At 35.7% G+C, this 24,689-nt stretch overlaps 2 protein-coding genes and 1 pseudogene across 2 annotated transcripts; 2 read left to right on the top strand and 1 right to left on the bottom strand.

Moving 5' to 3' along the window:
* The first annotated feature begins 1,094 nt into the window (after positions 1 to 1,094).
* Positions 1,095 to 1,983, top strand: LOC122105314 (annotated as a pseudogene).
* A 6,631-nt stretch (positions 1,984 to 8,614) lies between these two features.
* LOC122105182 (olfactory receptor 10AG1-like) lies at positions 8,615 to 9,559 on the top strand. The gene has a single exon (XM_042676325.1). The coding sequence runs from the start codon at positions 8,615 to 8,617 to the stop codon at positions 9,557 to 9,559; it is 945 nt and encodes a 314-aa protein (XP_042532259.1).
* A 6,275-nt stretch (positions 9,560 to 15,834) lies between these two features.
* Positions 15,835 to 16,770, bottom strand: LOC122105138 (olfactory receptor 5W2-like). Its single transcript, XM_042676277.1, has one exon. It carries the CDS (start codon positions 16,765 to 16,767, stop codon positions 15,835 to 15,837), a length of 933 nt encoding a protein of 310 aa, XP_042532211.1. The 5' UTR covers positions 16,768 to 16,770.
* Positions 16,771 to 24,689: the final 7,919 nt, after the last annotated feature.

The following is a 24,689-nucleotide window of genomic DNA, read 5'->3' as shown; positions in this document are numbered from 1 at the left end:
TGGTTGCACGGGAATCAGATGAGAAAGAACTTCCTCACATGCTTAAGAAGGGAGATATGAAGATTAATGTGATATAAGTCATATTTATTGTTTATAGTGTGTGCTATCATGTTTGTGTTACTAGAAATGCATTCCAGATCCTCTCATATGCCAGACAACATCTACCAATGAGCTATATTCTCAAGTGAATTAATAATTTTAGTTTGTTGGAAAGTAAGGATTGAGTGGAAAATGTAATAGGCATGTTGTAATTAATGTTTTACATAGTTAAAATTTTTATGGAAAAAAATTCATGAAGTAGGACAATAATGACAAGGAAGCTGTTTCATCAATAACAAAGAATTAGGTTAAGAATGTTGATCTTTTTTTATTTTTTATTTTTTTGTCGGTCGTGGGGGTTGAACTCTGGGCCTGGGTGCTGTCCCTCAGCTCTTCAGCTCAAGGCGAGTGCTCTACCACTTGAGCTACAGCGCCACTTCTGGTTTTCTAGTGGTTTATTGGAGATAGGAGTCTCACGGTCTCTCCTTCTCCGGGCTGGTTTTGAACTGCGATCCTCAGATCTCAGCCTCCTGAGTAGCTAGGATTACAGGCGTGAGCCACCAGCGCCTGGCAAGAATGTTGATCTTTATTAGAGTTTAAGACTTACAACTCAAATCTCATTATAGATAAGAATCAAACCATTGCTTTAAGGAAAATGTTGTCAATGCAAGCAGATAGAATACAATTAACACAGAGAAAATAACATGAACCCAGAAAGAGAATGGAAAAGTTCTGAGACACAGTTCCTTTATTAAGGCTGAATACATAAGATAGTAGGTCTTCATAATATGCTCCAATTGATGTGATATCCTTCCTATAATTTTAACTCTAGTAAAAATACTACATTCAGTTTTCTGAAATGATATCACTGCTTTTGTATTCATTCTTGAAGTTCCAAATCTTGTCACATAAACAGAGAGAAGACAAATAGTGGGAGTAATTTAATAGTAACATCAGTTACTTGTACATCCAGTTCAGGCAACATATGTCAATGTCATTCACAATGCGATAGAATTAACAATCTTTTATTCACCACATCCACAGCTGGAGAGAAAACCAAAGCAGAAAAATCCAGTGCCACTATATCTATGGAATTTGTTCTCTTGGGTTTCTCTGACAGACCTGATCTCTAGTGGATTCTGTTCGGGATATTTTTATTCATTTATTTGACCATTCTGATGTGCAACAGCATTATAATACTAATAACAAAAGCTGATTTTGCTCTCCACACTCCCATGTATTTTTTCCTTAGCCATTTATCATTTTTGGAAATCTGTTATGTCACAGCCATTATCCCAAGAATGCTCAGAGACTTTCATACCCAAAGAGGAAATATTTCTTTTTTTGCACGTGCAGTACAAATGTTCTTTGTAGCACTGAGTGCCTCCTGCTGACAGCCATGACCTATGACCGCTACGTGGCCATCTGTCACCCTCTACTCTATGATCATGAACCACAAGGTCTGTGTGCAGCTGGTAGCTGCCTCCTGGATCAGCGGAATTCCAGTCCAAATTGTCCAAATATACCAGATTTTCTCTTTACCTTTTTGTGGGTCTAACAAAATAAATGACTTCTTCTGTGACTTCCTCCCAATATTCAAACTTACTTGTGGTGATACTTTTAAGAATGAGATAGAAAGCCTACTTTATGGTAGTGGTGTTCGTGGTGGTTCCTTTTCTGTTGATTATTGTTTCCTACGGAAAAATTATCTCCAGCATTCTGTCCACGTGCTGATCTCACTTGATAGTTGTTATCTTATTCTGTGGAACAGTTGGTATCACTTACTTACATCAGAAAGCAGACCCATGCGAAGGAAGTGGAAAGCTACTGTCTCTTCTTTACACTGTTTTTATCCCAACCTTCAATCCCATCATTTACAATCTGAGGAACAAGGATATCAATTCAGCGCTGAGAAAACTCCTGTTATTAATATCATGGGAATAGCAGAGAGCTCATTCAACTGTATGAAAGAAAAGTCATGCTTGGTTTTGTTGTTGTTGTTGTTGTTGTTTTAATGTAGGTAAAGCAGAACAAATCCTTTCAAGTTCTTTCTTGTGTACTTCAACACTGATAAAAACACATCATGTTAACAAAGTATATTTTCCTAATGGATTTTGGACTCATAGAGTTTGGTTAAGGGCCAGGTGCAATTAGGGTAAAATTAATTTAATAACAGATCATTTAAAAAATGCTTTTTGTGCAGTAATAGGGTTTGAATTCAGAACATGAAATTCACTTAGTTTGCTTGTGTGGTTCTAGCATGTGAGCCATGCATTCTACCTTGTTTGGGGCTGGTTGTTTTGGAGAATACCTATGTATCTATGTATCTTTGTATGTGTATGTATATTTATGCATCATGGATGCATGTATGTATACATATATGTATGTATCTATCAATCTATTTATTTACATACATGCTATTCTTCCAAAATATATACCTATTTGAAATCTTCAAATTTGACTTTATTTGGAAAAAACTATCCTTCTAGGTAGATTTAAATATAAATTTTGAAGAACAGATTATCACATTCACCACACCACATGAATAAGGCCTTATAAAGGCAAAGGGCAAGGTTTAGAAAACCAACACAGAGGATATCAGGTGAAGGAGAAGGAAGAGGTTTGGATGATGAAGCTACAACATATAAAAAGTAAAAGTCATTAAAACCCAGAGAACTTAATCTTCTGAGACATTACAATCTTACAACTTGAAGAAACCAGAGGGACTTGGAATGTGGCTTAGTGGTAGACTACTTGCCTAACATGCATGAAGCCCTGGGTTTGATTCTTCAGTAACACATAAACTGAAAAAAGCTAGAAATGGAGCTGTGGCTCAAGTTGTAGACTGCTAGCCTTGAGCAAAAGAAGCTCAAGGACAGTGCTCAGGCTCTGAGTTCAAGCCCCAGGATTTGCAAAAAAAAAAAAAAATCAACAAGAGTGATTTCATAGTTTTATGTCCTGTTTACTTGTATGAGTTTTTCATGTAAAACTAGGAAAATAATAACTATATAAGTTATACTTTGATCAATGTTATTTTATCTAAGTGATTGGAAATTAATTCAGGTTCTTACCAGGCTGCTACTGATAAATTACTCAATATTTCACTTCAATTATTGCATCTACTTGGGAAAATAATTTGAGTTTCTTAGTTTTAATTAAAATAAATTACTGTGCTGGGAAGGTGGCTCAGTGGTAGAGCGCTTGCTTGAATGCATGAGGCCCTGGGTTCGATTCTTCAACACCACATAAGCAAAAAGAAAAAAGCCAGAAGTGGCACTGTGGCTCAAGTGGTAGAGTGCTAGCTTTGAATTGAAGAGCTGAGGGACAACGCCCAGGCCCAGAGTTCAGGCCCCACGACCAGACCCAAAAATAAATAAATAAAATAAAATACTGTTTTGCTTTACAAACCAAGTCAAACTCATCTGACAGAAACACTATTTCCCTAAAATTATTATAATACATATAAGGTCTAGAGTGGTTATTACAGGTTCATATTTTTTATTTGTATAACAATGAATAAGGAAATTGGCCTCAAAGACAATGCACTGAGTTAGAATATATAAGGACATTGGTTCATATGGATTGTGCATAATACTCAGAAATCAAGACAAAAGTTTTGTGGTATTTACATTTTAGAAATCCCCACTCACCTAATATACTAGAAACAATGTAAGTCAAATTGTATCAAATCCACATAGACAATAAATTCCTTGGATAATTGTCAAACCATTGATCAAATGTACCAGCTGAAGTATGGTAAGATTCAAGGAAGAACATGAAAGGTTTAATTCTTTTGAAAGACAAAGGCTAAGTCCAACACAATAAATACCAGGATCATTTTGGTAAATGCCCCCAAAGTGGGATTGCTGGGTCATAGGGGAGCTCTATGTGTAGTCCTTTTTTTTTTTTTTTTTTTTTGTCAGTTGTGGGGCCTGAACTCTGGGCCTGGGCGCTGTCCCTCAGCTCTTCAGCTCAAGGCTAGAGCTCTACCACTTGAGCCACAGCACCACTTTTGGTTTTTTCTGCTTATATGGTGCTGAGGAATCGAACCCAGGGTCTCATGCATGCAAGGCAAGCACTATACCGCTGAGCCACTTTCCCAGCCCTTATGTGGATTCTTTTAGGAAACTCCAGACTGCTTTCCAAAGTGATTGAACAAGTTTACACTCCCATCAACAATGCAGTAGGGTTCCCTTCTGGCCACATCCCCTCCAGCATCTGTTGTTATTAGAGTTCTTGATTATAGCTATTCTAACTGGGATGAGGTGGTCAATTTTAGCTTACACTTAAGTGGCTTGTTTTCTCAAGGGCATTCATGTTCCTGCCCAGATAAGGTAGAGTTGGGGAATGTGAAGCAATGCAAACTAGATTCCACATTAGTCAAAATTATGAAACTGGGTAGAATTACTTTTACATATAAAAATAAAATTTTAAATATGTAAATGTATGTAGTATAGTTTATACTTTATAATATAGTTTATATTTTGGTATGCACAAATTATAAATATACACATATATACTATAGGATTATATATGCTATATATAAAAATGTATTATAGCCAGGTGCTGGTGGCTCATGCCTGTAATCTTAGCTATTCAAGAGGCTGAGATCTGAAGATCGTCAAAGCCAGCCTAGGCAGGAACATCTGAGACACTCTTATCTCTAATTAACCACCAGAAAACTAGAAGTGGCACTGTGGCTAAAGGGGTAGAGCACTAACCTTGGGCTGACTGACAAAAAAAAAGATATTATAAACATATCTGACAGGTAATCAATAACAATATATATACAATTTTATAGATGGTTAGATATTTTTAATGACTGTACAGATTTGTTATTAGATGTGTATCCATTAAATATTTCCATGTTCCCATTTTATAATTTAAAACTATCTAGCTGGGAAGTGGTGGCTTAAGTCTGTAATCTTAGCTACTCAGGAAGCTAAGATCTTTGCATTTTTTGTGTATGCGTTGACTGAAAGTAGTATGAAAATTTATTTTATTACTTTTATATTCCATCATAAGAGGTCCTTGACTGCAAACTCAAGAAGTAACTAAGTAAAACTGTATGTCAGGACAACAGAAGATTAATAACAAAAATGCAAAATCTTAGGTGGGTTCACCTGGTGCTTAGGTAAAGATTATGTCTAGTAGACTTTCTTCCAAATTGGCCCAAACTTGTTACTAAATGTCATGTGAGAAATTGTTCCTGGACAACAAACTGTGTGTGTGTGTGTGTGTGTGTGTGTGTGTGTGTGTGTGTGTGTGTGTATTTAGTACAGCTCAGAAGAAAAAGAGAATATTTCTTTCTTCTTCTGTAGTCTGGAGTGTGACCTACAGGAGGAAGGCTCATATTTAAGAAGAGAGTATTCAGCAAAGAGCCCTGGACATTTTGTCAAGCTCTAATAAAAAAAAGAGGGAGAAAAATTCAAAAGCAATGTCATGATCAGATAGCATCATGATTATTATTTGTTGTACCAAACTTTTTGAATGGCAGGAAGAAGGATGGTTGCTTTCCAATTAGAAGGTGGTGTGGGAGAGGAATTTATCCCTAGAGTAGAGAGCACATTCTATTTAAATAACTGTTCTGACTACCGAATATGTTTCAAATAAAGGTAAAATCCTAACTCGAGGAAATAAACCAACCGATTTCTCAATATCTGTCTTTAATTAATCATTAAAGGTAAGAAATATAATTAACTTCACTCTGAAGATAATGGAAAAATACTTTTACAAGTATCAAAAATGTTTTACATGCAATTTTTCCATATACATTTTAACTTACTTTTTAGCAGCACCAGTAAGAAGAAATCACAGAAAAATTGAAAAGTATTTTTTATTGTTGTGTTGTTAATTTCAAATTTTTGTCTTAGATTACCCTGTTACAGAATTGATATTCAATATTCTTAGATCATATCCGAGTATATTGTAACATCCTATTTATCACACAGGTTAATATCTTAAAACTAATATAATGAGCATCAATATCTTTATCATTCTATGTGTTAATACTTATTCAATGATAATTATGTGTTATGAATAGATATAAGCAATTCACATAATATAACTGATGATCATCTCTTATAAATATCCAATTGTATGCAATGTACAAGAAAAATACAGACTGGGATACTTTTTAAGAAGGCAGCCACTGCATCCTATTAAATGTGTTTCTGTTGATTAGAATTGGGATCTCTGATTAATGAATCTGAAATTATAAAAGAAAAATGATATGTTTTAATGATTTTTTCATAAAGACATTTGACAACATAAAAATTTGTGTATGCATAAATTTGTGTCTATTTTGTTGCCTACCTTGAATTTTATTTCATAGACTTACTTTGCAAATAAGGAGCATGAAATTTGTGCACAATTGATGCTTTAAATAATTAACATCACAATAAATACACCAAAATTACTCTTTCAAAATACATATGAGAGAAATAAACACGATGTATTTGAATAAAAACAAAAGTGATAAATATTTTCTTGAATATCGTTTATTATTATAACGGTAATATAAAATTACCTTGGATTTCTCTCTTATTATTAGGCAGAAAAGCTCCCAAAGGTCAGACACCACCAGAAACATTAAAACATTTGAGGAAGCATTTTACAGAAGATCATGATTAGAATATGATATCTATTGGGATATATTTGTGTCATTAGTATTTCTTTCTTTGCATACTGTTTTATGTGGAGAAGCCCATTAATATTTATCAAGTTGTAATTGTATTGCACAAAAGAATGTTTGAGGGGCTGGGAAGGTGGCTCAGTGGTTGAGCGCTTGCCTTGCATGCATGAGGTCCTTGGTTCGATTCCTCAGCACCCCATAAACAAAAAGGAAAAAGCCGGAAGTGGGGCTGTGGCTCCAGTGGTACAGTGCTAGCCTTTAGCTGAAGATCTGAGGGACAGTGCCCAGGCCCAGAGTTCAGGCCCCACAACTGGACCAAAAAAAAAAAGAATGTTTGACACTGTCGATCAAAGAAATAGAAATGCAAGAGAAACAAAAGATTTTGGTACATAGAGAATGGAAAGTTGTACTGACAAAGTTTTTATTTTCTTACTAATGTTTGAATAAATTGTTTAACTCAATTTAGAAATATATGTTTCCTTTAATCACTGGGATTTGACAGATGGAAGTTACAATGAGGAAAGAGCCTAAATACTGTCAGATGTAATAGAAGAGTGACCAAAAAAAGGCCACTACTGGGTTAGAGGCCAGGGCTTCGTTAATTAAATGTGAGGACTTCATGGATGCTAGGCCAAAAGGAAATGATAGACAGAACACATAAAGCAGTGAGTTTCATCCTCATCCATGTACTAAGCTCTAGATTTAGGAAAACAAGTAAATCAACATGTTAAAAAAGGTAATATTGTTAGATGATTAAAACAAACACATTCCATGCCTTAAAGCCATAATTCAATAATGTCATAGTATTTTAATACATTTTAATTTTAGAGACTCAGTATATATGTATATATACCTATATGTGTATGTGTATATGAATGTATGTATGGTATTTATATATATACAAGTATAGTTTATATAATATGTGTATGTGCTGGTGATAGGACTTAAAATCATTGCATGGACAATGTCCTTGAGCTGTTTTGCTTAAGGCTAGTGCTCTACCACTTGAGACACAGCTCCATACCTGAATTTTTGGTAGTTAAGAGGACATAAGAGTCACTTGGACTTTTCATGCCAGTCTGGCTTCAAATCATAATGTTCAACTCTCAGCCTCCTGATTAGCTAATATTACAGGCATTAGCCACTGCCTCCTGGCTAAAATATTTCCATAATTAAACAAAATATCAGATTTTGTTTTATATGTTGTTTATGTGAAAATATATTGTGGTATATCTCATTATGTGGACAAAGATGTTAAAAGACATTCAGACGAAATTTGTCATCATAGACTTATTAGTGCAGTAAGTCAGGTCCTGAGAGACAAAGGATACATGTTTTCCCTTCTATGTAAAAGCTAGATTTAGCTTATAAACTCATAAGTAAAATACTTCGGGTAGTATGCAAGTGAATACCACAGTACTAACTGAAATACGGTAGATTCAAGGAAGAACTTAACAAGTAGTGCAATTCCATTGTAAGGCAAAGTCGAAGTTCAATGAAGTAAAGGAGGGTACTTGGAAGTGGTGGGGTGAGGTCATATGAAAAAGGGTAGAGGAATGAAGAAGACAAGAAGGGGAGAATACAGCTCAAGAATTCAATGGATATCCTACAACATTAAGCATAGTGAGGAAAAGGTGGGTAAGGATGAGATAAATGAAAATACTGAATGGGGGAACGACTCACTTAGAGGCACATATTAAGAAACTGCTTTGGTAAATGGCAATGCCTTTGTACAACTACTTAAAGATTAACAACAACAACAATAATAATGATTAAAGATGTATTTGGATTCCCAAACACACTTCACTACAGCCTCAAAGTACATGGAAGCTCTAGACTTGTAACAGTAGAGAACTGGGAAATTTGGAAATGGTTTATACATGAGAAAAAACAGCTAAGGTAAGAGTGTAATTCCTCCTTTTGATTCCTTCACTACCACAGATGGTGCTCGGGGATTTCAAAGAGGAAGACAATGTGTCCGCAGTAAAACAATTTGTCCTTCTGGGATTCTCTGACCTTCCAAGCCTCCAAGGGTTCCTGTTTGGGGCATTTGTCATTGTTTATGTGGTTATCTTATTTGGAAATGGTCTCATCATCATAATCACTAGGCTTGACGCTGCACTGCAGAAACCCATGTATTTTTTCCTTGCAAATTTTTCTACCTTGGAAATCTGTTATGTGTCCGTCATTATCCCAAGAATTCTGTTCAACCTTTGGACTCAGAAAAGAAGCATTTCTCTGTTGGACTGTGCCTCCCAGATGTGTTTCTTCCTTATGCTGGCAGCCACTGAGTGCTTTCTCCTGGCTGTGATGTCCTATGACCGCTATGTGGCCATCTGCAGCCCTCTCCACTATCCTCTAATCATGAACCCAAAGAAGTGCATCCAACTGGCAGCCGGAGCTTGGCTCGGGGGAATCCCAGTCCAGATAGGACAGACCTGTCAAATATTCTCTCTGCATTTCTGTAGTTCTAACAAAATCACCCACTTCTTCTGTGACATACCTCCCATCCTCAAGCTAGCCTGCGGGGACACTTTGGTGCATGAGCTGTCTGTTTATGCAGTAGCCATGTTGTTCGTTGCAGTTCCTTTCATGCTGATAATTGCCTCTTACAGCAAAATTATTGCCACTGTTCTGAGGCTGCCAACCACCACTGGACGTGCTAAGGCCTTCTCCACCTGTTCTTCCCACCTGCTCGTTGTAATTCTCTTTTATGGATCTGCTAGCATTACCTACTTCAGGCCCAAATCCAACCATTCTGCCGGAACTGACAGGTTGCTCTCTCTTTTCTACACCATAGTGACGCCCATCTTCAATCCCATGATATATACCCTTAGGAACAAGGATGTGATTGAAGCACTGAGAAAATTATTACTGAAAATATAGGGCTATGGCGGGGCACTGGTGGCTCATGCCTATAATCCTAACTACAGAAGAGGCTGAGATCTGAGGATCATGGTTCAAAGCCAGCTTGGACAGGAAAGTCCTTGAGACTGTTATCTCTAATTAACCACCAGAAAACCAGTAGTGGGGCTGGGGCTCAAAGTGGTAAATGCTTGCTAGCCTTGAGCAGAAAAGCTCAGGTAAGGACCTAAGGCTGTGAGTTCCAACCCTTGACCAACAAAAAAATTGGGTTCATGCATGGCTGAATTGCTAGTCACACTCACCAGAGAAAAGCATTCTGAATCTGTACCTTCACCATTTAAGATGGTGTTCACTTCAAGTTTATTGCATATTTTTGTTAATTTTAAATACTAGCCTGAAATTCACTTTGCTCAGGAAATTAAACTATAGCCAATATAAACTATAGCCAACATTCTTGTTCATGAAAGAGGTTATATTATGCATAATATCTTCCATGTAAAAAGTCTATGAGCAGAATTCAGTCAGGAGAGATTCGTTACTTAAAAATATGGAATGATATTTACTGAATAATTTCATGCATCTTCACACTTACATTCACTGTAAGTCTATAGTTCCAAAATATAATGCGGCATACTATGTGAGTATCAAATATTTTGAGTGATTGATTAAATGCATGAACTGATTCATGAGTATGGCTGTGCTTTACATCATTCATAGAAAAGCCTAAAGGTTTTAAGATATCAATAAACATGCTTTGCATGTTTTCATTAAAATTGTGAATTTGTATGCTCCATTCACAGTACTAGAAGAAAAATGGATATGGATTTATTCTAGTTTTAATCACTAACTTGTTAGAGCACTAGATACCAGAAAATATATTCAATCAAAATCACATCTAAATCCATCAATTACTACCAACACAATAGAAGATTTATGTCAGTTGGAAAACCTGCGAAATAAATATCACCTATTTCACAGGAATTTTGCAATAGTCACACTAATTTATCCTCCATATACCACCAAGTTTTATTCATGGCATGTATGAATATAATAATTATTTGAGTGTACATTTAGAGATGAATTCATTATCAATGTAGTACTTCCTGCCCTGTTACATTAACCTAATAAAATAGAAAGAAGAAAGGAATGCTTCAGACATGCAATGACACATGTGGAAATGAAAAGTCAGTAGAAGAATTCAGTTTCTGTTTTCTAGTCTGATTGGGCTATAATTTTGTGGGTAGCATCTAGAAATCATCAACAAATAAATTTTACCTGCTATTCACTAGGAAAACCAGGATATTTAACCTCTAACCTTAAGAAACAGAATTTTTCTACAATGTCAATTGACCAAGTAATTTGATTCCACAAGAAAACAGAGCTCTGCTAGTCTCTCTTTTTGTTATTGTTACTGTTTTTAAGGACAGGTCACTTTATCCATTGCTCCTCACAGCAGAAAATATTGTCCTCACATTTAAAATTTTTCACATTCTATTTTTAGATAGTCAGTGAAATTATTTTGTGGAATGTAAATTTTACTGACATTTTCATCATGGGTAGACATAGGTAATAATTTTGCTGAAACTTCTGTAAACATAATTTTTGACTTTTCCCATTGCAAACATATAACAAGTAGTCAACAATGGAATATAGAAAACCAGTATGGCATATGCAGATTGAGAAACTACTTGTCCTTGAAAAAAAATTCCTTGCCATTTTGGGAAGCGAGCAAGATCCTAGGGAACAGATGGTAAGGGGAAACAAAGGAGGAGGCAACAATGCTTGATAAGAAATGTACTCATTACCTTGCTCATGTAATTGTAACCCCTCTGTATGGTATTTTCACAATAAAAATTAAAAAATGAAAGAACAAACATCACAAATAAAAAGATCAACAACCTTATATTATAAATACAATCTAAAAATAGAAAAGACTTAGACAGTGAGTAGAATTATAGGTTTAATATGCATGAGGAGAACAGATTTGGTCACAAGAAAAGGTATCAGATAACAGTGTTGCAATTTCTAAGTTTTCAAAGGTTCTAACTTGATTTAAAGCCTAAATAAAACACTAAAATTAAGCATACTAATGAAGTATCCTATAATTTTTGTCTGCTTTGCAATACTGGGGTTCAACTGCTGGATCCATCGTTTCCAATTAAGCATTTTACCACTTGATCCATATAGAGAACTTTTAAGCTTTAATCAATTATTTAATTAATTAATTTGCTATTGCAGAGTTGATATACAAAGGGTTACAGTTACATGAGTCAGGTAATGAGTATAATTCTTTTTGATCCATGTCTCCCTTTTCTTCATACTCTCCCAGTTTTTTCTTCCCATCCTCACCCACAAGATGTACAGCTCATTTTCCACGGTGTCTAGTGAGTACCAATGTTGTATTTGTTCACCCTTTCTCCCGCCTTTTCCTTGCTTCTCCAAACACAAACAAGACCAAAGTAAAAGAAAACAAAAACAGCAACAACAGCAACTAAAAACAAATCCCTTGTTTCCTTTTTTTGGAGTTCATTTCATAAAATACTATTTTATATGATCACACACACATAGCTATTGAGCCATTGTCATCCACTCCTACACATACCTTTCTTTTGCCTCTGTGTGAATGTCTAGAAGCTTATGTAATGTATCATGTCCCAGTGTGTATATATAAAAATAAATACCTAGGAATGAACCCAAGATATGAAGGACCTCTATTGTGAAAACTTTAAAATTCTGAAAAGAGAAATTGAAGCCTCTTCAAGGAAACAGAAAAATCTAGTATTCCATTGAACAACAGCATATCCACTCTGTTTTCCATGTTAGTAGCTTAGTCCCCGATAATCAAACTTTCTCAGTCTCTTCTATCTCCTAGTCTTCTCCTTCTTTCCTTCTTGGATAATAACTGTAACTGATTTTTGTGTGTCAGTTGTGGGGCATGAACTCTGGGCCTGGGAGCTGTCATTCAGCTCTTCAGCTCAAAGTGAGTGCTCCACTACTTAAGCCACAGCAACACTTTCCATTTTCTGAGTGTTTTATTGGAGATAAGAGTCTCACAGACTTTCTTGCCTGGGATGGCTTTATATTGTGATCCTTAGATCTTAGTCTCCCGAGTAGCTAGGATTACAGGTGTGAGCCACCAGCGCCCAGCTTTCTTGGATAATAATCTACTCTCTTGGATAGTAATCTACTCTCAACTTTCCTGAGATCATCTTTCATATTAGACTCATCTTACTGAGATCGCATAGTGTTTTTCTTTCTATTTTTGGCTTATTTCACTTAACTATCTCCATATCCATCCACTTTAACCTAAAACAGCATTTCATTCATTTTTTTGTTTTTTGTCAGTCATGGGGCTTGAACTCTGGGCCTGAGTGCTGTCCCTCAGCTCTTCAGCTCAAGGTGAGCGCTCTACCACTTGAGCTACAGCGCCACTTTTGGTTTTCTGGTGGTTTATTGGAGATAGGAGTCTCACAATCTCTCCTGCCCAGGCTGGCTTTGAACCGCGATCCTCAGATCTCAGCCTCCTGAGTAGCTAGGATTACAGGTGTGAGCCACCAGCGCCCGGCTTTTCATTCTTTTTTTGATATATATTTTTTATTGTAAAGATACTGTACAGAGGGGTTACAGTTACATGAGCAAGGTAATGAGTGCATTTCCTATCGAGCATTGTTACACCCTCTTTTATACTTCCTCTACCATCCCTTTCCTCTCCACCTTCCCAACTCCCCCCTCCCCTCAACCCTCCCCATGCAAAATTGTAAAGTTCATTTTCGACATACTATCTTGTACATCTCACTGTTGCAATGGGTCATCCTGTATTCTTATTGCAGCATTTTGTTATTTCTTTTCCCCTCCCCAAATTAGAAAATATGTATATACAAGATGTAGGTCACTGGAATCAAATACAGTGACAACAGAGATTGTATCATGGGAGAAGAACATACAAATAAAAAAAAAACCATATAGTACATTATGAGTACATTAAGAAGAACAGCAACAAAAATAAAACATTTTGTGTCCTCATGTAGGGGTTCATTTCGCTTAGCATCATGTTATATGGTCGTATGTCCATAGCTTTTGACCTCTTCTGCTTGTCCTAGACATATACTAGTTATTGCATACAAAGGAAACCATAGGACCTATGTTTCTTTGAGTATGGATTACTTAGTGCCATTCTTTTTAAAATTATGTTCCTATTTTCTTTAAGTGGTTGCAAAAAGTAGTTACCATTCAACAAATCAGTTATCAGTACAGTGCATTTTGATTAATGTCACCCTTTCAATATTCTGCCCAAACCATCCCCTCAACTCTTTTCATTTCAAGGTATCCATTGAACATTATGTCTACATTGCCATCCTTCCACTTCATTTCTCTACTACCCTCCCCTGTCCTCCCCCCGCAACACATAGCTTTCAAATGCCATTTTCCTGGTACTTAATTTGTTGGACTTTTCTAAGGAATTAAAGTTTAAATTCTCTCTTGAAAAATACCATAATTTGGTTAACACAATTGTGTGCACTCAGTATTCTATTATTTATGGCTGAAGAGTATGCCATTGTATGTATGTGTCATATTTCTATCTATCCAACATTTTTTTCCTTTTATGTGCATGTGAATATTGATGAAATGATTAATTGTATGAACATGTCAATTTGACATAGTAGGTATTTTTCCTTTGAATCTATACCCAGTGATAACATTGCTAGATCATATTCTAGATCTATTTGATGATAATTTTTAGGAAACTCAATACTGTTCTACATAGTGACTATATTAATTTACATTCTCATCAACATTACTCGAAGTATCTCTTTTCCCTACATCTTCCCTACATATTGACACTTTCTCATTGTGAGAATAACCATACTTACTAGAGTGCGGTGATAGGCACTATGGTTTATATCTCTCTTTTATATAGATGAAGTCTTAGATGGTTTTATACATATACAAATATTGTTTCCCTGTCATTTTATTATACAAAAGTTTTACCAGCCAGAACAAAAAATTGTTGATATAGACAACATGTAATATTTATTCTCTTTACATAGTCATTGATGATATTTTAATTGGGTAATAATATTTGTTGGTGGTAATTGGTTGACATTAAATTAGGTTGTAATTTGACAGACTATAGGAAAAGGAAATGGTGAAGATGTCATAGATACTCTAAGAGCGACCATATCTAGGCATTTTGTCCCATAATTCTGAAGAATCACAAGATAGAAGTGTCACTACCATCTAAATTAGTTACCATTTGATTCAAGAAATACCAGAACAATCATTCCAGAAAAGGCATTTTCTGCTTTGCAAATTCGAGAAGTTATAATTAGTCAAATGAATTTACTCTGAGTGCTTAATTAATTTCCATTACTACTAATAAAATACAAGATTTAGTAATAAACTACTGGATATGCCATTAAGCATGAAGCACTTAAGTGTATTGAATGGGATTAAAAACCCTCAATATATCTTAGTTCAAGTGAAATAATGTTAAATATTAGAAACAATGAAATGTCACAAATAAAAAAAAAAGCAGATATGAACCAGGTGCTGATGGATCACACCTGTAATCCTAGCTACTCAAGAGGCTGAGATCTGAGGATCACGGTTCAAAGCCAGCCTGAGCACAAAAGTCCATGAAATCTTATCTCTGATAAACCACCAGAAACCTGGAAGTAGTGCTGTGGCTCAAGTGGTAGAATGCTAGCCTTGAGCTGAAAAGCTGAGTGACAGTGCTCAGGCCCAGAGTTCAAGCCCCACAAAAAAAGCAGATATGAAAACATGCACAGGTTGATATGTACATGCATGCAAACATGTTATCATATGGTGACACAGGAAAGGATTGTAATGGGGTAGATTTTTCAAACCACTAATCTACAGCTTAACAAAATGAATCCCAGGAAGGTGGAACAGGTGTTGAGAGGGGGAAAAATGGTGAAGGCAAGGAGGGTAGAGGACAAACAAATGGAGAGAGGAAATGTGGACAGATATACGCATAATAGCATAATAGTCAATGTACATATGTGAAAATAGACCCAGCAACATTAAGGGACAGGGAGGAATGGGAGAGATGTGGCGTAATGAATGAAAGGTAGGGCATTGTTTGAGACGCATTATACTTATAAACTGACACATCAAATTAAAGTCCCAACTACTTAAAGGTAATTTTAAAAATTTTCAGAAAAGCCATGGTAACTGAATAATATACATGGATTTCTGTATGTATGCTATAGCAACATAAACACAGTGTGTACTATGATACATTAAATACACTATGATATCTGAAATACAATATCTTAAATCCACCTTTTATTTCTCAGCTTTAACACAGCATCTTTCACATCCTTGTTCCGTAGACTATAAATCAGAGGGTTCAGCATGGGTATCACAAGAGTGTAAAACAAAGAGGTCATTTTGTCTTGATCTAGGGAGTAGGAGGAACTTGGTCGGAAATACATGAAGAGCACAGTTCCCTGGAAAATGGCCACTGCGGTCAAGTGAGAGGTACAAGTGGAGAAAGCTTTGAACCTGCCCTCAGCAGATCTAATTTTTAACACTGATAAAATAATATAACAGTAAGAGATGAGGACTCCTGAGATGGTGCTCACCTCAATGAAGCCAAAAATGATGAATAATACCAACTCATTGACCTCGATGTCAGAACAAGAGAGGAGGTAAAGTGGAGGCAAATCACAGAAGAAATGATTGATCTCATTAGACCCACAGAAACATAAGCGGAATGCCAGTGTGGTGTGGATCAGGGCATCTGCCATCCCCACCAGGTAAACTCCAGCCACGAGCAGAATGCACACCCTACTGGACATGTTCACTGTATAGAGCAGAGGGTTGCTGATGGCCTTGTACCGGTCAAAGGCCATCACTGCCAGCAGCATGCACTCAGCATCCGCAAAGATGCAGAAGATCAAGAACTGCAGAGCGCAGCCCAGGAAAGGAATTGATTTGTTCTTGCCAAATATGTCCACCAGCATCTTGGGCCCAATGGCCGTGGAGTAGCAGATATCACAGAAAGAGAGGTGACTGAGGAAGAAGTACATGGGTGTGTGAAGCTGGGAGTCCACTTGGATTAAAGTGATCATTCCAAGATTTGCCAGAATATTAATGAAATAGACAAGTATAAAGGTGACAAACAAAATCACTTTTGTCTCAGGAGTATTGGTAATCCCCAAGAACACGAATTCATTCCACGAGGAGCAATTTCTCCTATCCATTTCTCTTTTTTCTTGCCTGAATATTTGGGAAAAATAAGAACAAAATTAATTTAGGTGGATGACTACTACAATCTTGTTATATAAAGCTATATTTTAATCTCAGGAAATATCTGTGTTTAAAAACACAGATACAGGTGGCTCATTCTTGTAATCGTAGCTTTTAGGAGGCTGAGATCTGAGGATCATAGTTTTCTCAGGCAAGAAAGATTATGAAATTCTTTTTTTTTTATTGGTCATGGGGCTTGAACTCTGGGCCTGGGTGCTGTCCCTCATCTCTTCAGCTCAAGGCTAGCATTCTACCACTTAAGCCACAGCACCACTTCAGAAGACTATGAATTTCTTATGTCCAATGAGCCACCAAAAATTTGAAAGTGGAGCAATGGCTCAAGTGGTAGAGTGCTACCATTAAGGATGACTTTACAACTTGGCCGTGGGGGGGTGGTGGAGGGGGTTAGTTGGAGAGGTGGGGAGGAAAGGGATGGCAGGGGAAAAACAAAGGAGTAGGTAACAATACTCAATAGGAAATGTACTCATTAGCTTACTCATGCAACTATAACCTCTCTGAACAGTATCTTTACAATAAAAAATATGTAATAAAAATGTTTTAAAAAAAGAAAAAACCTCTATGAGACAGTACCCAGGCTCTGCATTTAAACCCCAGTACCATCATTTAAAAAAAGAAAAAAAGAATAGATTGCATCTCATATTGATAATGACAAGAAAAAAATTAAAAATCTAAAATGTGTTAGAGAAAATAATGTAAATCTAAATACCATTTCAGTTATGTGACTTTCTACAAATTCTTTAATTTTTCTGTCATGACTGTTTCCTGTGTCAGAAATTTTTTTAATTTTACTAGCATTGAAATGTACTTTAAAACTAAAATAAAATAAATATTATATAGAGACTATCCTACAGACAAATTACTGAGGCTTAAAATATTCATGTGAACATAAATAATTATTGAACTTATGCTACTTCTTGAAAATATGATTGGTTTAAAGGGCTGATATATTAGTTCTAGAGTCACTGAACCTATCAATGCCCAATAATTATAAATATTATACTGTAATTAATCTATCTTTTATTCAGTATTTTATATGATAGGAACAACTTATTCATTATATTTTGTCCTAGAAATGAATTGTGATTTTACCACCTATTCATTGTGTAAGGCTAGGTCTGAAGTTTGGTGTTCCTGATCAGAGAAAAATCAGCATGAGGGGCTGGGAAGGTGGCTCAGTGCTAGAGTGCTTGCCTTGCATGCATGAGGCCCTGGGTTTGATTCCTTAGCACCATGTAAGCAGAAAAAGCCCAAAGTGGTTCTGTGGCTCAAGTGGTAGAGCACTAGTCTTGAGCTGAAGAGCTGAGGGACAATGCCCAGGCAGAGTTCAGGCCCCATGACTGACAAAAAAAAAGCAAAACAAAAAAAGAAAAATCATCATGAAAAGTGGTTAAAACACCCACATATTGAAAATATATTTTGTAGTATCTCTTTTCAAAAATGGAAACAGCATAAAGATAAATGATCCAGACTTGTGTATTTTTTTCTTTGTATGTATGTATTGCTCAGTGTTTTCATGCATCTTCACAGTGTTTGACAATGTAAGGGATCAGTAATAGTGAGCATTTACTCAGCCTAAGTAAAAATAAAGTTATTTGCACATAGTGAAATGTGAACCTAATTGTTATTTTCAATTAGGAAAGAAACAAACATTTAAATCCATGTTTGTGCATGCACAGTCATAAAGAGACAAAAGACTACCTTATAAACCCAGATTCAAATGTCATTTATGGAAATGTCCAGGTCTGCTTAGACTCATCCAGTCTCAGGAAGAAATGAGTTTCATTAACATGATTTCAGAATTTATTCAGCTGTGTCCAATAGTTAACCTAAAGGACTTAGAAATCTTTTTTACTCCTCAAAGGGCATTTTTTAAAAAATCTAATATATTTAAGTTTGGAAATTCAACAACTTACCTGAGATTAGCAGCTCTTTGTCAGTTGGACATTAACCAGGAAGCATTCTATTATATCAGTTAGCATTTGGGACTTATAACTGCTTCTGTTTCCCCTGGGGCTTTGGTATGACACAAATGTGATAATTACATTTTAGGTTCTACATTTTCTACTTTGTACAAAATAAATAGTAAGATTTGACTTTAAAAATTATTAGAAAATACCAATTATGCCAAAGAGCTTTATTGTGATATTTCTATGCATGCATGTAATGAATTTTGAGTCTATTACTTTTTCTTATCCCTCTCAGTTTTCTTTTTTTTTTTTAAGTCGTGGCGCTTGAACTCTGGGCCTGTGGGCTGTCCTTCAGCTCTTCAGCTCAAGGCAAGCGCTCTAACACTTGAGCCACAGCTCCACTTCCGGTTTTCTGGTAGTTTATTGGACATAAGAGTCTCACAGACTTCCCTGCTCGGGCTGGCTTTTGAACCATGATTCTCAGATCTCAGTCTCCTGAGTAGCCAAAATTACAGGCGTGAGCCCCTGGAATCCAGCTCTCTCCTTTTTAAATATTTTACTCAGTTTCAGTATTCTCTTTTCTCACAGGCTTGTAAGTACTAAAAGCATATTCAATTTCTCCCTGGAGCTTTACCTTCTCTTTTCATCTTCCCATGTTCCTTCTGGTTCCCAGAAACAGCAAGAGTTCTTGAGTTCAAGCCTGAGTACCAACACACACACACACACACACACACACACACACACACACACACACACACACAGAGCCTAGAATATGAACATGAATATTCATTGAGGCACTACAGTCCCCAATTTGCTCATATTAGTTACATTCATTTTTTATAATTATAGGGCTTAATTCTAGACTATTATTCACAAAGCAATGTCAAGATGAAAGGGGAAACTAAATTTGCAGTACAAAATGCACAGGTAGCCGGGCATCAATGGCTCATGCCCGTAATAGTAATCAGGAAGCTGAGATCTGAGGATCTCAGTCTGAAGCCAGCCCAAGCAAAAAAGTCTACATGAGACTTTTATTTCTGAATAACCGTTCAAAAACTAGTAGTGGTGTTGTGGCTCAAGTGGGTAAAGCACTAGCATTGAGCAAAAAAAAAAAAAAGGCTCAGGGAACGCGCCCAGGCCCTGAGATCAAGCCCACAACTGCAGAAAAATCAAGAAACTTATAGATAACCTACACATAGCATTCTATATGATAGAAACTACATCAACTTTCTTAGCAGAATCTAAGGATATTCAAATCCCTCTCATGTTTAAACACTACATAACTCCTCCTATTTTTATTATTTCTCCAATTTTAAAAGTTCTCTCCTTTAACTTCCTCGTTACTATCTTTGCTAATAATTTGTATTGAGATAAAAGACGTAAGCTGTAAAATTTGCATCCTTAAACACTTCTTTGGATTTTGGTATATTGATAAGGTGATGCAGTCTTTACCACTACTTACTTCCAGAACATATTTTATTATGTAACCAAAAGCCGTCTCCAAAACTTCTCCCTCCCCTATGCCCAGAAAACTACTTTCTGACTCTCTCTTCCCATATTCTAGACATCATACTTAAAATGTCATACAATAAGTGGTTTTCAGTGTCAGTAGTCTATCTCTTTGTGGACTGTTCTTAAGGTTTTCCATATTGAACATATTTCATAATTTCTCTCTCCTTAAGGATTCGTTGTTTCATTTTATGTATGAGATTTTTGCTTTTTCATTTATTGGTTTTGGGACACTAAGTTTTCTCTCTTCTTTAGATGTTGTAAGTGTTGAAATGATCATTCACATCAATAGAGATGTGAAAGGCTAGATTCTTCATCCAGAATTCTTTTCTCTTCCTATCTCCTGCCATCATGCCAATATTAACTTTAGGTTTACATCACATTCTACAGATGTAATATTCTTTTCACTGTGTGTTATTGGAGATGAGAACTAGGATTTTTGGCATCGCAGGCAAACACTCTGACTGAACACTGCTGTAAGTTCACCTCACTCAATTATAATTATAGTTTATATTAAATCACTAAGAATAAAGGTCACCATTGCCTTTTTATATTATCTATAATCATGTTAACCCAATTTAAAAGTTGCTTACTGCGTATTTATATTTTAGAGAATAAAGTAGAGAGTACTAAACAAAGGTAGGGATGCATTAGAGTTTTCAGCATATTTTCTGTTCATGTAGGCAATATCTTTAAGGACGAGTCCATTTGAAAGCATGAATAATAAATGTTCTAGCAATTGAAATGTCAAGGTTTATATTTGTAAAAAATACCTTTATTTGCTACTGTGGATGGAGTTTTGTTGCAAAATTGGGACATACTGGAGGGTTTAATTCTTTTTTATACAATAGATATCAAATACCATGAAATTCTCCAGATTCTTTGAATCTTGGTGTACCAGCTTTGTGTCTCCTGTGATTTGACTGCAGTAAATGGATGTAGATAATAACTTTTCCACAATATGCTAACAGAAATGACAGTCTCTCTTCTACATGTGTGTTGTTTGAGTACACCTTAAGTCAGCAGCTTTTATAAATTTCAGCACAGGCAAAAAGGAAAATACACGACATATATACCCAGCTGTTTAAAGGTTAAAAGCTAAGAATGCTAAGGAAAATGCATGCATACAAACATCTATCTATCTGTCTGTTTGTCTGTCTACTTATCTATTATCTATCTATCTCCATTTTACTGCAGGCATGTGTTGAGCAGTTTTGGTTGACCAGGTTCATCCCATGTGAAATCTACATTACCACAAACCCAGAAACCACTTGTATATATGACTATGTACTGAAACTGTGGGTAACATAAAACAAGATACACCTTTATTACTTTAAGTTGACACCCCAAAGTCTACTGTCACAGTGATGGAAAGAAGGCTTATATAACAATAGATGAATTCTGTGTTCCACAATTATGTGATTATTGTGTATACACATTGCAGAAATCAAAATAATTCTGTTAATAACTTGTAGAAAAATATCAGTAGCGACTCATGTTCAATGTTTTTTTATTAACTAGAAGAGAAAGTAGGAAACATCCTGTTTAATTTGTTTATTATTTGTTTATTTTATTTTTTATTTTAATATTGTTATTTTACAAAACTGGAGATTGGACTCATAGCCTCACACTACATAGGAAAAATTTCTACCCCATTCCATATCCATAATCATTTTCGATTTATGTTATTTTCAGATAGTGTCTGGCACTAACTATGCCTACACTAGTCTTGAAAAAATTATTCTACTACCTTAAAATCTTAAGTTACTAGAACCACAATTGTTTACATCCAGGTCCAGCTTTGAGACAGGATTAACTAATGTTGGCATGTACTGGTCATGAGCTGATATTACCCAGGCACCATCTCTTGGAGTAGTTAGTACTACAGGCATGTACCATGCCCAAGGATCCTTTTTTTTTTTTGTCAGTCCTGCGCCTGGAGCAGGCACTCTACCACTTGAGCCACAGCGCCACTTAAAGTTTTCTGGTGGTTTACTGGAGATAAGAGTCTCACAGACTTTCCTGCCCAGGCTGGTTTGAACCTGGATCCTCAGATTTCAGCTTCCTGAGTAACTAGGATTAAAGGCTTTAGCCACCAGCGCCCAGTTCTTGGATCCATAATTGTATGGAGAGTTTTCCTCTTAAGATTTATAAGAGTTTCTAGAACACTCTTCTATCATCTAAGCACCATCAAAGATCACATCTTTGTTACCAAAGTAGCATGCATATGTCTACTGAATCAGACAAAAGCTACTCACGCTCAGAATATGAGATACATTAAAGACCAATGGTGAGTTGAGGGTCTAAGAACAGAAATTCTTTACATTAAATATCACATTTCATTCCCATCAGATGGTCCTACAAAATGCATGATGTATCATCTCTAATTATACTGAATTTATCTGGAATATGTTCTAAAGAACTTGATTCTGCAAATTTAAGTTGCCCAAAGTTAAATATTTTTATACATGAAAATATGACAATATCTTTCCAAGGATGTCTTTCCAAATAAAATCTTAAAGTAATATTATATTTAATATAAATTTAAATAAAATAACATTTTATTCCTCTGAAGAGTATATTTATAATTCTTTTAAAGATTTATACTTTTACATGTGAAAAAAATTGGAAAATTCTTTAAAAAAATTATAGTACTTCAGAGGTAGACATAAAATAATAAATTTATTGTGTACTCAGATTTTGCACAGGGAAAGCTTTGGAAAAATTCTCTGAATTACTCACATTTGCTTGAAATGCAAAATATGAAAATCAGGGTAATGTACTGATCAGCATAGAGTGGTAAAAATTCACAAACTGCATACTGTGCTAGTTCTCTGCTGGTTCTAGATAATATAATAATTATGTATACTAATGATTTATCATGAATCTCATTTAAAGCTCCTAAATTTATTGTTGTACATTTTTCTCATTATATTTACTATGGAAATATTAATAGTTCAAATATTTATTTTGGGTTTTATAGCATTTGAGAGATAACACAACTTTTGATATCTTTTGCAGTTATTTATAACCTATATTACTCAGGTTGTATATATATATATATATATGTATATATTCAGTTTATACTTTGAAATTTTTTTTATTTTTCTTTATTTTTTATTGTGAAAATACTGTACAGAGGGGTTACAATTACATGAGCAAGATAATGAGTACATTTCTTATCAAGCATTGCAGCCTCTTTTGTTTACTATTCCCAACTCTTCCCAGCCTCCCCCTGACCCCCCACCCAATTCTCTCCCCCCAACAAAGTTGTAAAGTTCATTTTCGACATGACAATTTGTACTTCTCATTGTTGCAACGGGTCCACCTGTATCCTTATTTAAACGACTTGTTTTTCCCCTTCCCCTCCACAAATTATACCGACATCAAATACAGTGAAAGCAGGGGTTATGGAGGGACATACAAAGCAACAAAGAAATAATCCCATAAATGCATTAGAAACAAATGCATGAAAGAAAAAAAAACATTTAAATACATATCTTAGGGTTCATTTTCCTAACATCACCTTATCTGACCTTTTCTGCTTGACTCAGACATATACTAGATATTGCAAATAAGGGAAACCATGGGACCTATGTTTCTTTGGGCTTGGCTTACTTCACTTAATATTATTTTTCCAAGCCTTTCCATGTCCTAACAAATGGGGCAATGTCATTCTTTCTGATGGAAGCATAGAATTCCATTGTGTATATATACCATATTTTCTTGATCCGTTCATCTACTGAGGGGCATCTGGTTTGGTTCCAGATCTTAGCTATGGTAAATAATGCTGCAATAAACATAGTTGTGCTGGTAGCTTTAGTGTGGTCTTGTTTGTGATCATTTGGGTAAATGCCCAAAAGTGAGATTGCTGGGTCATAGGGGAGCTCTATGTGGAGTCTTTTGAGGAACCCCCATACTACTTTCCAAAGTGTTTGAACAAGTTTACACTCCCACCAACAATGAAGTAAGGTTTCCTTCTGTCCACATCCCCTCCAGCATCTGTTGTTGTTAGAGTTCTTGATTTTTGCCATTCTAACTGGGGTGAGGTGGTATCTCAATGTTGTTTTGATTTGCATTTCTTTTATGGCTAGGGAGGTTGAGCATTTCTTCATGTGTCTATTGGCCATCCTTCTTTCTTCTTCAGAGAAGTTTCTCTTTAAGTCTTTAGTCCACTTATTTATTGGGCAGTTGTTTCTTTGAGGAAATGTTGTTGGGGGTTTTAATTTTTTGAGTTCCAAGTATATTTTAGATATGAGACCCTTGTCCGTTGTATGGCTAGTGAAGATCTTCTCCCAATACGTAGGCTTTCTATTGATCTTGCTAGCTATGTCCTTTGCCATGCAGAAGCTCTGCAACTTCATGCAATCCCATTTGGCCAACCTTTCTTTGATTTGTTGTATTTCCGGGTCTCTATTAAGAAAATTTTGGCCTGCACC

Source organism: Dipodomys spectabilis, unplaced genomic scaffold (assembly GCF_019054845.1).
Source record: "Dipodomys spectabilis isolate Male_0828 unplaced genomic scaffold, ASM1905484v1 ptg000030l, whole genome shotgun sequence".
Taxonomy (NCBI): Eukaryota; Metazoa; Chordata; class Mammalia; order Rodentia; family Heteromyidae; genus Dipodomys; species Dipodomys spectabilis.
Note: the sequence above shows the minus strand (reverse complement) of the source record. Positions and strands in the feature narration are given on the sequence as shown.